Source organism: Colossoma macropomum, unplaced genomic scaffold (assembly GCF_904425465.1).
Source record: "Colossoma macropomum unplaced genomic scaffold, Colossoma_macropomum, whole genome shotgun sequence".
NCBI lineage: Eukaryota > Metazoa > Chordata > Actinopteri > Characiformes > Serrasalmidae > Colossoma > Colossoma macropomum.
In genome coordinates, this window is record NW_023494806.1 from 10,925,946 (window position 1) to 10,940,582 (window position 14,637).

Here is a 14,637-nt window from a genome sequence, read left to right on the forward strand (position 1 = left end):
TTGCCAAAATTATTACAGTCTGTAGGCTACATTATGTGCCCTGAACTCTGATGTCCATGACAAAAGCAATTAATTATTAATTATTTTATTCTTTATGTGTTGTACTTTGCACTTAGGCACTGTTATGTTTTTTTTTGTTTTGTTTTGTTTTTTGTTTTTTGTCATTTGAAAAACTGTGGATACAGATGGCACCAGTGTGGTAGCCAGGTCGTTCTTTTCTACTTCTGTTGTTGTGCTGTGTTCTGCATATAAAGCAGGATGTTCTTGAGTGTTGTACCCTCTCCTGATACGTGGCATTAAAAGTGATTAGTGTTGTGATCAAGACCACTAGCACTGACTCAGAGTCAAGATCAAAACCGGGACACATCAAGTGTTAGTCTACATCCATTTTTTTATGAAATGAAAACATAGTAATAATAACATTATGATCTGCCCTCTAAGGATGTTTGAACTTTAGAATTTTGGAACCAATAAACATCAACAAACAAAGAATACTCAGTTAAGCTCGAATTAGATTCTCAACAAACAGATTTTATTTAAACCTATGCAACAGTGGTTTTCAGCCTTTTTTAGTGACAAAATGCATTACAATACACAGATTTAGCCATACACAATTTTAAATATGACAGATATTGTTGAGTATTTGCAAAAAGAAAACATATTTATTATTTGAGTTTTGAGTTTATTGATTGTTCTGGCAAAATGGTAGTTATGTTTAGATTTTTTAGCGCAAGCAGAAATCAAAAAGAAGAACATAAAGCAGTGAGTACATAGTAGGGCTTCACATCTGTAGGAACTGAAAACGAGTAACTGTCGCTTGAGTAAGAGGCTGTTTGCTCAGGGGTCTTTTCAAATAAAGCTTCGAAACCCAACAATTTACACTGTCACTCGGAGACTAAACACAGTGAATATGTATCTAAACCTGATGAATTGAGCCAGAACTCTGCAGCTTTCCTCTCTTCAGCCAGACATCGAGCACACGAGAGCTGACAAATCAGCCTTCTTATTCGGTGAGTCTGAAAAAAAACTGATGGCTTAAATCCGTGAAAGCTTTTGTAGTTGTTTGTGTGGGACGTGAGTCGCAAAGGTTTGGGATCCCCTAATGCACTGAAAGGACTATTTTATTCTGTTTATTCTGGTTTTCCAGTTACCTCAGATAAAGGCATTGCACTCGGCTGGTCTCAGTAACAATTTCTGAGTCCACCTTACCCCGAGACAAAGACAAGACTGAATCCAAAAAAGTTTGAGACCGAGACGAGAGCAAGACCACTTGTTTATGGTCTCTAGACTGATCTCTCAAATACTACACTGAAAGTGATTAATAATTGCTTTTCTAATGTTTCTTGTAGAATCTGTGAAACAGTTCCACATGGCCAGTGTTTTTACTGTTGGTTTGCTTCTGCTCCAGCTGTTTAAACTGTGTTGACTAAGAGGACAAACAGCATTTCTCATTTTCATTTAAATAATTTGTAAGATTTTGGGTTTTAACAGTTTCTTGTGGGCCAATTATTTAAATCTTTATTTCTGTCACATTTCTAGCTGTTTTTCTCATTTGGCAAAGAACAGAATGTGCCTTTTTTTAATGTTCATGCTGTATGAATCGTCAATGCGTCCCTAATATTTAACACCACTGCTGTTGTCTTGTACACGGATAATGTCTGCATAACTTGATTGAGGACTTTGGGCCGATAATAGTGACCATCTCCAGTCTCCTGTGTATATAGTTGTGTTGTGTTCATAGGGACTGGCCGCCTTGTCAGTGGAGACTTCATTACAGCAGTCCGTGGCGTACACTGCCCATGTCCAGACAAGACTTCTCTAATGAGCTCTATCACACCACTACAATCATACACATGCAAACACACACAAACATGCTCCGTAACAACAAAGTCCTCTGGAGCTCAGGAGTGTGACAATTATCACTAAGAACACACCAAAAATACTCTCCAGCTCCGCTGTGAGGTTAGACGTTTTTCTGTGTGCTGGTTGATATTCATAACATAAGGAGTGTGCACACCTGTTTGAGGTCATTTATTTTAAGAAGCTCTGACTGACGGTTGTTGCTGTAATTAGGCAGCACTGTTTGCACAGATAATTTTGGCTTAACTTTTACTGTGGCCCAAATGTCTTCAGGCCTTGTTTTCTTCTGTGACTTCAGAGTCACTAACTTCAGTGTTTTATGTACTCACATTATAACTTTTAAATGATTTTCCTGCATTGTGGGAATGATAATGGTTTCATTTCTAACATAGGGCAGTGACTAATCTGGGGTGTCAAATGAGAGAAACTATGAACATAATTATTAAATCATTTCTCTGATTTAACTATTCATCTTCTTTGACTGTGGACCTAGATTATTGCTCTTGCGTGTTAATGTTAATGTATTTTTCATACTTTGACCTCTTGAAACATTCGTAGTAGTGCTGGCTGAAGCCCAGCTGCTTGCAAGCAGTACCTCCACATCTGTAGCTCTACATCTGTGGCCCTGTTGTTCAGAAACTTTTAAATGGCAGGCTGCACTGATGTCTCTCCTGCTAAAAGTTATTTCCAGCTACTGCCATGCTGTGAATTTGTTTATCACCGAAATACATCCAGTCTAAAGTACAAGCAAAACGCACTGCAGGTGCTACTTTCAAACAGGAACAACACCAATCGCAAACCTGATCTTTAGCCTCCATGTAACTGTGTGACACACATGCACGTGAAAGAGAGATTCTGCCGGGGAGATGGAATTTGGCAATATCAGTTATTCAGCACTCTACGCTGGGCAAATCAGCGAGCAGCAGATTAAAAAAGCAATAGCAAAGTGGAAACCTCAAGTTCCCTTTGAGAGCCTCGACTGTAACAAGAATCCACCAGCTGTATGAAAGACAGCTACATCAAGAGGCTACAGCAGCAAAGGAGTTGATTTCACTGATTGTATATGTGGTATGTATGATATGTACTTAGTGATTGGAACATGGAGCTAATATTGCTCTCACTGGACATCAGTGAGAAAATTGGAAACTCCCTTCACTCTGTGGAAATCACTTTTTTTTTTTTGTTCAGGTTCACACATGAAAATAAATAATGGTATGTGAATTATTAAATACATTCTGATGGAACTCATATAACTAACAAAAACACAAAATAATGCAGTTAATCATAATTGTTTTAATTATCACCCTGTACTTTAGATACAGCTCAAGCCATTCTGTTAATTCTGGACAAATATGTTTCAAGGAAGTTTGGCTTTTATGGATCCCACTTAATCTCTACCACAGTAGTATGTTTTACTATAAAAAAACAGCTGCACTGTACAGTTAAAAACAAAGACCATAATGCCTTTACTGCCTGCTCTGCATCACACAGCAAAACCACTGAATGCTAACTGCAGATAACTGTAATCATGGATCAGGAATTAAATATGTATCCTAGTCTAGTATCATACATTTTTTTTTCTCATTACGTGTCCCCTGTGCTCACGTCTATGAATAAGAAGCCAACTACAGCCTTGCTTAAGCCAATAATGTCAGATTTTGTAAAACCCTGCATTCATACCGGCAGCGACTTTTCACCTCTTGTCACCCAAATCGCTGGTCACTCGTCGTCTGTGTACGCCATTGGACGCCGTGGTTTCACTGACGCGAAGTACAAACCAGATGCATTCCTGATAAAAATAATTTAATCCCTTAAAAAAAGAAATTAATATCTGTTCAGTCAGTATGTGAAGCAGACAGTGTTTGGTCTGTGTGATTGCTGCCATCACTGCTGCAATTTCTCCGTCTCTAGTAGGAATGAATATCCAAGAACCAAAAAAAGGTGCACACTGCTTCAGAGTGACAAAGATAAACCATGTACCACCCTACTCAGTCCATAAAATCCTGTAATATTGCTCTGCCTTGTAAGTCAATATGTTTCAGTCTCTTCTGATGTTTTCTCGACGCCAGAATCCAACTCCCCTTTGAATGCACTCAGGCATATGAACGCTATAGATTATGTGCCCGATTCTGGTTGTTTACACATAGAAACATAGAAATCGCATATGTAATCTGTAATGTCCGTATGCCTGCGTGATGCACGTGTATGCAAAGTAAAGTCGGATTCTGTGTCCTTGTCAACAAATGCAAATGTACATGAGCGGGCGCTCACAGTGCGAGTTGTGTTTACAGCAGTGATGTAAAAGTGAAATACACTCTGCAACTGCAGGGGGAGACCAAGAGCAAAAAATACCAATTCTCGCATAATGCTACTTTGAGTAGTTCCCCCAGTATTGCTAGCTCTGCCTAACAAGTGACATAAGCAGCTACTTAAGACCCCATGGCCACCAGGGGACCCCCTCCTAACAACTTCTGGGTTTTTATTAAACCATTATGTTGTCTAAGATGCTCTAGGAAGAGGGGAAAAAGCAGGTAAATATGTATAGAGTTATAACAGTAAAAAAGCAACCAGTGTTAGATAAACTAAGCTTACAGGTAGCTGGGTATGTAAGAAATACTGCATTGTGATACTGCAAACCCTGGATGGGTTAATGCTGAAAATCATATCTATAATTTAAACTTTAACCTAATAGATGTCCAGATAAGCATCCAATCATCAGAAATATATAATAAGCCAGATATAAATTTATACAATTTAGGCAGTGTTTGATGGTTATCAGTTAGGTTGATGCAGAATGTAAATATAAATACAATTCATTGTGTAACTTACTATGCAATAAATATTGTAATTGCTTAATTGCATTTTGGTAGCATAGCAAAATGAATACTTCTGAAAGTTTAGACACATTCAAAAAGCTGCTGAAGTACAATAACAAAGTACATTTATTCTTTCCACCATTGATTGGCATTCGACATCCCTGTGATCACATAATGTGTACAGTATATCAATTACACCTGCCTGTATATCCAGAGCTTTTCATGTAGGGATCCCTGCAGAGAGCTCAGGGACCTACAAAAGATCAATACCTGCAATGTCATACCTCCTCCAAGCCCTCAGGGTAGTGTGTGTATGTATGTGTACATGTGGTGTGTGCGGGTGTGTGCGTGTTCCGTCCCCAAGCCGCCCCAGAGGGACAGAGCACAGCTCCAGGCTGCAGAGTTATTGATTAGATAAACAGAGGCTGGTTTTACATCAGCCCCTGCTGCTGCATACACGCCTCTTATCGACAACAGTGGGAACTTCTCGCAGCAGCCTGATCCACTTAGCCGCCCTCACATGCATGATTGTGTTTCCTTGTCTGCTGCCTCAGAAGTGCTGGGAAGCCTTGGATGCCTCTCGGTCCACTCGTGGTGCTCTATACACCAAGTATTTTTGGTCTGTCCTCCTTGATTCTTGATTGATCATCTTTTTCTGCTTCTTTGTAGAAAAGTGTACATGTTCATTGAGAATATATTTTCAAATCATAATGTTGCCAAAGGTTTTAGATCTGTTCATCATAAATCAGTCTGTGGGTGGACAATATGATGGCTTTTTACTGTTATGATGATAAATTATGTGCAATATAGAAATCATTACAACACTGAACAACTGCATGTTTCAAAAAGAGCATAATTAGTCCTGTTTAATTACATTTAGCACAGCTTGGTGTGAGAAAAACATAAAATAAAAATCATCTGTATGCAAACGTTTGGGCACCCCAGTCAGATGACGTTTTGCTGATTTTCTAAGTGAAAGTAAGTTAACATATCCTCTACAGAGAACACATTCTGCATGTTTCATTGCACGGTTACTACTTATTAGCTGAATTTAACATATTGAGGGAAAAAATAAACATAAAATGTGGCCTGTGCAAAATATATACTTATGTTTTATTTTTCCAGTGTGTTACAATAAGCAAATAAATATGAATTATGCACTAAAATCTGCAGACAAATGCTGTGTTTAAGTCTGCTCCCTGTACAAGATGTGTTACTTTATTTTCACTTAGAAAATCAACAAAATGTCATTTGAACAGAGATGTTCAAACTTTTACGTATGGCTAGTTTTTGACATTTATATTTGGGACTGTTTGGCTGGTACATTATGTCTCTTCCAACTTATCAAAATCCCCGAAAAAGGAAATACTGTGATATGTTTATTTGATTGTGTATCATAAAAATGTTGTCAAATATTGTGGCTTCATTTTGCCATATTTTACACCCTTACTTCAGTTTATCAATCAGTACATTTCTTCACAACAATGAACTGAAGGAGTTGTTCGACTTGGAGACTGAAAATTGGAGTTTATACTCAGGTGAAGAAGTCTCTGTATGATGACACTGTATTTGATTGACTGAAAGTGTCTGGCATGATTAAATGTGAAGAGTTGTACTTATTATGACCTGTGACATAAACTAACCAGGTAGATAAGCTCCATTGTGATTTCAGTTTGACTTCAAGGTTATACAACAGTGTGTAGAGTGAACAGATGAAAGTTTGGAAGCACTTGTCATATTAATACGACTGTATAGTCATTTACACAGTGTATTTACACACTACATATCTGTTCCAGACCCCTCAAAAAGCTCACGTCCAGAGAGCGAGTGGCCAGCCTGATCCGCTCTGAGTACAGCAGTGGATTAGATGGGGAGTCCAAGTCCAAAAAGAAGAGGAAAAAGAAGAAAACGAACACAGAGAGCACAGAAGGGGAGGATGTGATGGAGCAGTAGAAAAGAACACTGTGCTGACCATTTTAGCAATGCAGGCCAGTGGAGCGGTGCTGCAATAAAGACTGGGTCGAGTCGCAGGTGTTTAAGCCTAATGCGGGACGTTTTTGCTTGAGCTACACCACGGCTGGGCAGCTGTGCAGCCCCAAAACTACTTCAGCTGTGTGCAGTACAGGAGCGTTCATGAAGTTTTAAGACTGTATGGAATGTCTTGGTTGGTTTTGGACTTAAAAAAATTATGGTTTGTTTTTCAATACTATGTGTTAATAAGTGGAATAATTAATTGTTGATATGACCTTTGAAACAAATATGAATAAACAACTGTTTTCCACAGTGTTTGTGTTTGGATTATCAGGTATGAGGAGCACATATTCTCAAAGTAAATTTGCTGAATTATTAGGTAGTAAACAAATATAAACAAAATATAAACAAACAGCTCTCTTCCAATGTTTTGCTTGAACAGTCAAGTACAAAAACGTTCCTAGAAATAAATGGACGCTGTTTTTGTAGTAGTGCATGTGCTTATGCTTGATTTGTTAGTATGTTTAGTAAAAATGAACAGCTATTTACCTCAGTGTTTGTACTTGGAGATCAGATATAAAAACTTTTAGACATAAATGTGAGCATTATTTTTCTAAAATTAAATCTACTAAAGCATGACTTTTAGAAGCTGTAACTGCTTACCTTGTCTGTGTTAAGACAGAAGATATAAAAAGCTTATTTTTTCTAACACATTTTTTAGATGTAGATGTGCTGATGCATGAATATTTAGGATCTTTATTTTTTAAAAGGTTTATTTCTAGATAATGTGCATTAATGGTCATGCTAAATAAAAACATTATTTAGAAATAAAAGCATGATTTGTTACCTTTAACAACAACAAACATTCTTACTGCTTCTATGCGCTGGCATAGAGGCACTTTTCCTATAAATAATCAAAAGAAAGCGCGTGTTTCTAGAGGTAAACATGCTGATCTACAGTCTCTGACTGCATTCCTGCTCTTCATCTATGCTGCTGAGAGGACTTTTTTAATGAGCCAGTCTCCTCAGTGGAAGCCCAGCAGGCCATGTGCACAGCGAGCTCTGCACCAGGTGACCAGATGATCTCACTAATTTATTTACTTCCTTCATTATGGACGGCCATTTAACTCTTTTTGTCCCCTTCTTAAGCGCTCTCTCGCAGGCTTTTGTTGGCTGCAGTGTGGTTATGTGTGGCTCTGGCGGGGCGCAGTGACCAGCTGGCCCTCAGCATCCATCTGCAGAGCCGGACACGCTCACAGCACTTAAAGAAACGAGACGCGAATGTTGGACTTCATAACCGAACAGTCTGCTGATGAGGTCAGTGTGCTGGGTGAGGAAGGAAAAGTGTGAGCTCAGTGGTTCTGTGATCTGAGAGGTTATTCTTATTAAACTGCACAATTAATAATAAAGGTTCCTAAATGGTTCTTGGCTTGGACAGGGTTCTAGGGAAAAAAAACTTTCATTTAATTAGAACAGAGCTACCCAAAGTTGGCCAGTGAGGACGTTTGATTTGGCCCACCAGAAGGTTACCCTAGCCCCAACACCCCACACACACACACACACACACAATAATAGAAAAGAAAAACATTTTAATTCTGTATAAACCTTACTCACTTATTTTCTATTTGAAATTGTATTTTGGAGTATTTTAGTAAGAAAATATAGTGTTGTAAAATCCATTTTTCAAAACTCGATTTTAACCGTATTTGTTTTTATATTCTGTCTTTTTTGGCCCCTCAAGACAAAGGTTTGGGCACCCCTGGTCTTCAGCCTTTACAATGTGCAAAATGTGTTTTGGCACATTTACAGAAATTCACATCCACTGAAGGTTTTTAGGGGACCAAAACTGGTTCTGTGGCGCCGCTCCAAAAGACCCTCTCTGGTTCCGTTTGTCCGCTTTATTTTTTTTCTTTATTTTTAGGAGTTGTTAAAACGTTTTCTCAGATCTATAGTTGGTGCTTTTTGACACAAAATCGTAAACATGAGTCTTAAATTATCTTAATAAGGAGATGTTTTTTTCTTAATGTGGAGCACAATAAGAAACAATAAGCATTTAATTTGAACGCCCTGATTACATTAAATATGCTTCATGACGTGAAGTAGATGTTTTTACTGGAAAATAAATACAAAGAAATGCAAACTGCCTGTATAAATAAATACACCTTACAATGAAAAAAAATGAACACTCAAATAACATTTTCAATAGAACTTTATTTACAATCTTTATTTAAAAAAGTATTTTGGCGTCATCAACAAAACCATTTATAAACTACAGAACCACAACACAACTGTGACAAACAGGGTTTAATGTGTGGGCCTCTTACAAATTATAATGCAGTCTGTACAGATCTTTGCGTCCAGTGGCCCCAGACAAAATAATTTAACAAGAAATTCTATTGTTAAAAATAATGATGGTAATAATAATAATAATGATAATAATATACAAAATGTATCTTCATTATTTATTGACCCTTATTATTATTATTATTATTATTATTACATATGAATGTGCCTATATTTCGATTTCCTTTATTACTAATCGTTCACATTATTTGGTAGACACTTAACCCATTGTTGAAATCTGTAATAAATCTTTTGGTTTATTTGATGAGATTTTCCTTTATAAGGTCTCGTATCAGGAGGCTTCACACGCACGAGCTTCGTGACGGAACTTTTTACAAACTTTGCAAGCGAGTTTTCTTCTTTAGATTATTTATATATATGTAAAAAACAAACAAAAATAAATAACAGATACTTAACATCCTTGTCTTGTTGCTAAGTGACGTGGAAAGTTCTGCGTTGCTAAGTAACGCGGGAAGGCGTTGCAGTGTCCTGTCACCTACCCGAGCGCGCGCCTTTATCATTCCTGAGCAGGTACGAGCAGGAGCGCGATGTGACTTTTTTTCCCGCCCATATTCCGTCAAACCCCACCCCCACTCGCCGGGATTGGCTACGTCTTCAGTGCTACGACTGGCTAGCCAAGCGCAGCGTTCGAGAACGCCCTGCCCGGCTAAGCGCAGCGCTCTAGAACACCGGAGTGCTTGTAAGAACTACTAGCCAAACGCAGCACATGAGGGGCGGGGCTTGTCGCGTTTGCCCGAATACGGGTGGGAGGAGGAAAAAACGCACCGCGTCTCCGCAGCCCGTGTTTCGCTTCATCGCTGCGGGGTGGGCCGCGCTAAGGTCCCGTGCAGCGAGGCTAGAGGCTCACCGCCGCCTCCCTGCAGCCCAGGCAGGAGGATCCTCGGCACGAGCGGCCGCTGTACCGGCGGCGGGGGCGCAGAAGGACCCCGGTACAAATAGAGTCCAGCTCCGGGGTCCAGACTGGACACGAGGCTCTGCGGGTAAAAATAGGGCGACGGGAACATTCGCTGGAGAGCTGAGTAATTACCCGCTTCAGCAAGAAGCTCCAGACCCACAGCCGTCTGCCGCTTCCACTTCGTCCTGAGCACGATCAGAGAAAAACAGAGCGCGTCAGTGATGCTGATGATTTCACACATTTTTAAAAACAGAATAATGATGAGTTTTTTATACATAATTTTATACAGTATCCTCTCCTTCTTTCCTATTTTTTCTCTTCATTTCATTATGACAAAAATGTGTTGCAAGAAAAATAATGCTATGAAGCTGTTTTGTTATACAGTAAACTTTATTTATTTCTATTTTAGTATACGTATTACTTTTATATTAGAGAAGAAAAATGTTTCAAGGCTTCAAGTGTAAAGCTTAAATAGTATTTAAACTATTGTTTTCCTTTATCGCTCGTTAGAGAAGTAATAACGCACTAAGGCCTTTTTAAAGACGGGCATAATTTTATACAGTAAACTTTTTTATTTATTTTCGCATATTAGTGAATACGTGCTGTTTTGAGGCTTTGCTTAATTGTTAGTTTTTTTCTCTCTTTTTTGTTGCTAGTTAGAAGCATTTGCAGTGAGTTTTTTGTCGTATGTTAACCCGTGTTAATCTGCCGCCGAACACTCATCCGTCAAATTGTCACTCAGCAGAGAGCCATTTTCATCTAAATAATTCATCATCATAGCAATTGTGTAATTACAGCTTGGTGGCTTAATTATTAATACCCCATGCAGTAATTTATTATTCATGTCCCACAGTGAGCTGAGTTTATTCTACTGCGCGCCTGTGGCTTTTTATACAAAGCACCAACTTTATAAACTGAAGAAAAAAATATTTATTCGGTTCCTCACACTGTAAAACTAACACGGCTTCACAGTTAACCTTACTTAACCTGAGTGATTAAGCTTTTAGGATTAGGACCCTTAAACGAACCAAACTCTCGCTCTTCTGTGATCCAGAGCACAACAGAAACAACGCTCAGAGACATGAGGTGCTCATCAGAGCTACAGTGCTAACGTCTAATTTATTAAACCCACGTTCAGCGTCCAGCACTCCTTTAACCTGTTTCACAACAATCACAGCTGTTCACGAGCTTCAGCAACAAACGGACAGAGACGAGGACCCTCCTGCATTTGCAGTGCAGGTCAAAGACAAGAAGACATGCTTTAAACTTAATGCGGCTGAATTTTGTTTGTTTGTTTATTTGTTTGTTTATATTGTTATTATCATTTTTCGGCATCAGGAAGATGAAACACAGGAAAATGTTTTGGGGACTTTCGTCCAAAATATGCACCTTTATAATTAAAAGTCTCCTTTATTCTGTCTCTCTGTTGATGTGGCGAGGAGCACAATGGAAATACGCTTTAAAAGCTTTACTGTGATTTCAGTGTTTAATGGCTGCTGTTATCTGTATGTTTATATGTAACATACGTATGTATATGTAAGTGTAAAATCAATCAATCAATCAATTAATCAAAGGAGCCTAAACATTAGCTTTTGGTTTCCCAGGGTTGGGTTAAATGTTTTGAGAGGGAACAATCATCACTTTCAGCACAAACAAACAAAAAAAAGGATTCTATGTTGTAACTAAAAATTGTATTTAGCTCTTTTTGGCGCGAAATAGAACAATTTTTAAAAACATTCTTTAAAGAACCTTTCACCATCGCAGAGAGGGTCCATTTAACCCTGCAAAGAACCATTTGAACATTTAAATAGTTCTAAATATAAGTTACTATTATTAAAAAAAAAAAACACTTAAAAGGGCACCACAATGGGTTTTTAGAACAATGTCAGAGAAGAACCTATTTGGTTCCCTAAAGAACCGTGTTTGTAAGTGGGATGTGTGAGTGTGAGGAACTTTGTAAAGGCCTGAAGGACCTTCGCACAATGTTAAGGTTATTTACTAAAGTAAGTGTTCTTCCAAGAACATCGCATGGAGGTTCTGTAAACTTCAATAAGACTCCTCACATTCAGACACCTCATTACGAACACGCGTCTCTAAATCAGTGAAAGCTTCTTCAGGGAGCCAGTAGCGGTTTTTCTATGGTAATTCAGGTGTGTGTGTCCTCACCTCCGGTTCTGGTACCAGGTCTTGACCTGTGTGTCGGTCAGGTTGAGAGAGGCCGCGAGCTCCATGCGGTCCTGCACGCTCAGGTACTTCTGTCGCGCGAAGCTGCGCTCGAGCTCGCCGAGCTGGTGGTCTGTGAAGGCCGTGCGCGCTTTTCGGGGCTTCTTCAGCCGGGACGAGGGGCTTTCTCCACTGCTGGAGATCTCCCTCTCAGCCTCGTCCTTCACTGCAACAGCAGAGCCAGAAAACCAACATCAAGCTCCTGTCAGATCAGCTCAGATTTCTCCACATCAGCGCGGAGCTCTGCGGGGCTCTGATTTCTGGATGTTTAGAGCTCTTAAGGAGGGAAAGTAGTTGCTCGAATTTGACCAACAGAGCTTTAATTAAGCAGCAGCAGCAGTGTGGAGGAGCTGCAGTCCAAACCCCAAGATTACAACTCTTTACATTTTATATTTTTTATTGTAATGTTATTCTTTTATATTTTAATGATATTTAATGTTATTTTAAATTTTAGATTTAATGCAAAATCAATTATCAGCAAAGGTTTTAGCTATAGTTACTAAATTATCATTTATATTTGTCTCATCAAAACCCAGCCACATATGAATTCTGATTTTTTCTTTATTTTTCAGTTTTTATTAACTTATTAAGGTGACGTAAGAAGAAATACACAGTGAATTGTATAAGAAATACATGTACAATAACTACATAACTACACCATAATTTGAAAAGTGAAAATACATTATTAAATAACTGCAGCTGTTAAAACGTCAAGGATTTGTGTGGTATATATATATATATATATATATATATATATATGTGTGTGTGTGTGTGTGTGTGTGTGTCTATGTACAAATACAACTTCTCCCGTCTGTATTGATCTAAAAAAAAGTTTCTAGTAAAATAAGAACATTTTTATCCACTCAAAACACGATATGAAAGATATTTTTGATACATTTGAATTAAGCAAAAAATGCCTCGCATTTCAATCACTATTCAGGAATTTTAATTAGAGTTAACCCTTTTTGCCTTAAAAAAGAATAAATATAATAATATATTTAATGTGCATATTCGTATTTCTTATTTACTATTATTATTATTATGATTAATAATAATAATAATAATAATAATAATAATAATAATAATATGGTAACCATATAGAAGCCGTTTGTCTGTGTGGTTATGCAGTAGACAGAATAACACTATGATATTGTTCTTCCCTGTAAATAAGTCTCACCTCTGTACTCGCTGTCTGAGGAGGAGTTGCTGTGCACTTTGTCGGTGTAGTCCTCCGCGTCTCGCGCTGTCTGCGCGCTGCTGTACGGGGCACAGGCCGCCAGAGGCTTGCAGTCCGCCAGGATGTCTCGGATTAAGAAGGAGGAGGTGACGGTGCGCGCCTGAGGACCGGGAGACTCGAGCCCCAGCGCGCGCGCATGTCTCTGCACCTCCTCGTCCTCCTCCTCCTCCACGCAGTCCCTGCGCGGGGACGGGGGCGAGGAGCAGTCACTGTCCAGGTCAGAGCGCGCGCTCGGGGCCGGAGAGCCGCACGGGCCCATCAGCAGAGCGCCGCCCCTGGACATGCAGGGGCTCGCGGGCCTGCGGGACAGCAGGGACTCGATCCCAAAGCTCGAGCCGTTCGTGGGCACGTCCATGGTGAACGCAGCAAGGCGGGAGAAAGCCGCGCGCTCAAGCAAGCATTTGTGCATGAGGTGGAGAGCCGAGTGTCCAGCAGCGAGGGAACGTCTAGACGGAGCGTGGACTTGAGAACGATGGTATTATCCCCGTGTGGTCATTTCTTCTTCTGCACAAAACTCTTACAAAACGATCGCACAAAAAAAGTTTGATTCCGTTTAGAATCACTTTTCAAATTTGAAAAGCAGACCCCGAAAACAAGAAGACGATTCCACTGAAAACAGAGTCAGTTACTCCTGGACAGTCCTGGTCCGGCTACTTGGTATCTTTCAGTGCCTCTTGAGAGCAAACTCAGCCTCAGTTTTCCAGACTGACCCTCAGCAGCCAGACCCTCGTCATCGTCCACTTTCAGCACCACGGACAGCGCGCAGGTGCAGCACTGAACTGGAGCAGCGACATTAAATCCTCCTGCAGAACTGCTGTAGAAGTGCAGCGAGGAAAGTTCAGCTCAGTCTGCGCGCACTAACGCAGCGTATGAACGTGCACGAGTCTTCCCCGGGCCTCTGATAACACCCTTCAAAAAAAAAACAGCCAATGCCAGCGCAGCACCTCCGCACGCTTTTAAAGGTGTCCGGCACGAGGTTGTCCCGAGTGGAACCTCGTTATTGGCTGAGTGGTGTTTGTTAAGGGTAGACACCAGTACCACGTGCTGTGGGAGGGGGAGTTCGTCACCCTCGCCTCCTCCTTTACGCCCTTATTGAACGCCACACATAGACAAACAGACAAACGTACAGTAAATATTAGAACTACCTGAAAACACTGTTTGAATAGAGAAACCAGCTTTTAAAATATAGTAACTGTGAATATGAGCCCTTTAATGGTAATTAATCATTTCATTCTTTTTAGTTTCAGGGGAGAAAGTGTAAAAATTTTATT

General features: G+C 39.7%; 2 protein-coding genes across 3 annotated transcripts in view; one reads left to right on the forward strand and one right to left on the reverse strand.

Moving 5' to 3' along the window:
* Positions 1-6,960, forward strand: part of ddx31 (DEAD (Asp-Glu-Ala-Asp) box polypeptide 31) — a 35,673-nt gene extending 28,713 nt beyond the window's left edge. For both annotated transcript variants that reach the window (XM_036598536.1, XM_036598538.1), the window contains exon 21: positions 6,473-6,960. In XM_036598536.1, the coding sequence (XP_036454429.1) occupies positions 6,473-6,629 (157 nt within the window). In that variant the 3' untranslated portion in view covers positions 6,630-6,960. The remainder of the gene's footprint in view (positions 1-6,472) is intronic.
* A 2,432-nt stretch (positions 6,961-9,392) lies between these two features.
* On the reverse strand, positions 9,393-14,280 carry barhl1a (BarH-like homeobox 1a). Its single transcript, XM_036598641.1, has 3 exons — positions 13,307-14,280; positions 12,073-12,295; positions 9,393-10,091 (listed from the first exon to the last, which is right to left on the reverse strand). The coding sequence occupies exons 1-3, from the start codon at positions 13,773-13,775 to the stop codon at positions 9,803-9,805; spliced, it is 981 nt and encodes a 326-aa protein (XP_036454534.1). The 5' UTR covers positions 13,776-14,280; the 3' UTR covers positions 9,393-9,802.
* Positions 14,281-14,637: the final 357 nt, after the last annotated feature.

What these genes read in the sequence shown, in the direction of transcription:
- barhl1a (XM_036598641.1), bottom strand. Translation starts at nt 13,775, where the DNA reads ATGCACAAATGCTTGCTTGAGCGCGCGGCTTTCTCCCGCCTTGCTGCG. An exon ending in CTCAGACAGCGAGTACAGAG is followed by an intron (nt 12,296 to 13,306) that starts GTGAGACTTATT and finishes CTGCTGTTGCAG; the next exon opens with TGAAGGACGAGGCTGAGAGG. An exon ending in ACCTGGTACCAGAACCGGAG is followed by an intron (nt 10,092 to 12,072) that starts GTGAGGACACAC and finishes GATCGTGCTCAG; the next exon opens with GACGAAGTGGAAGCGGCAGA.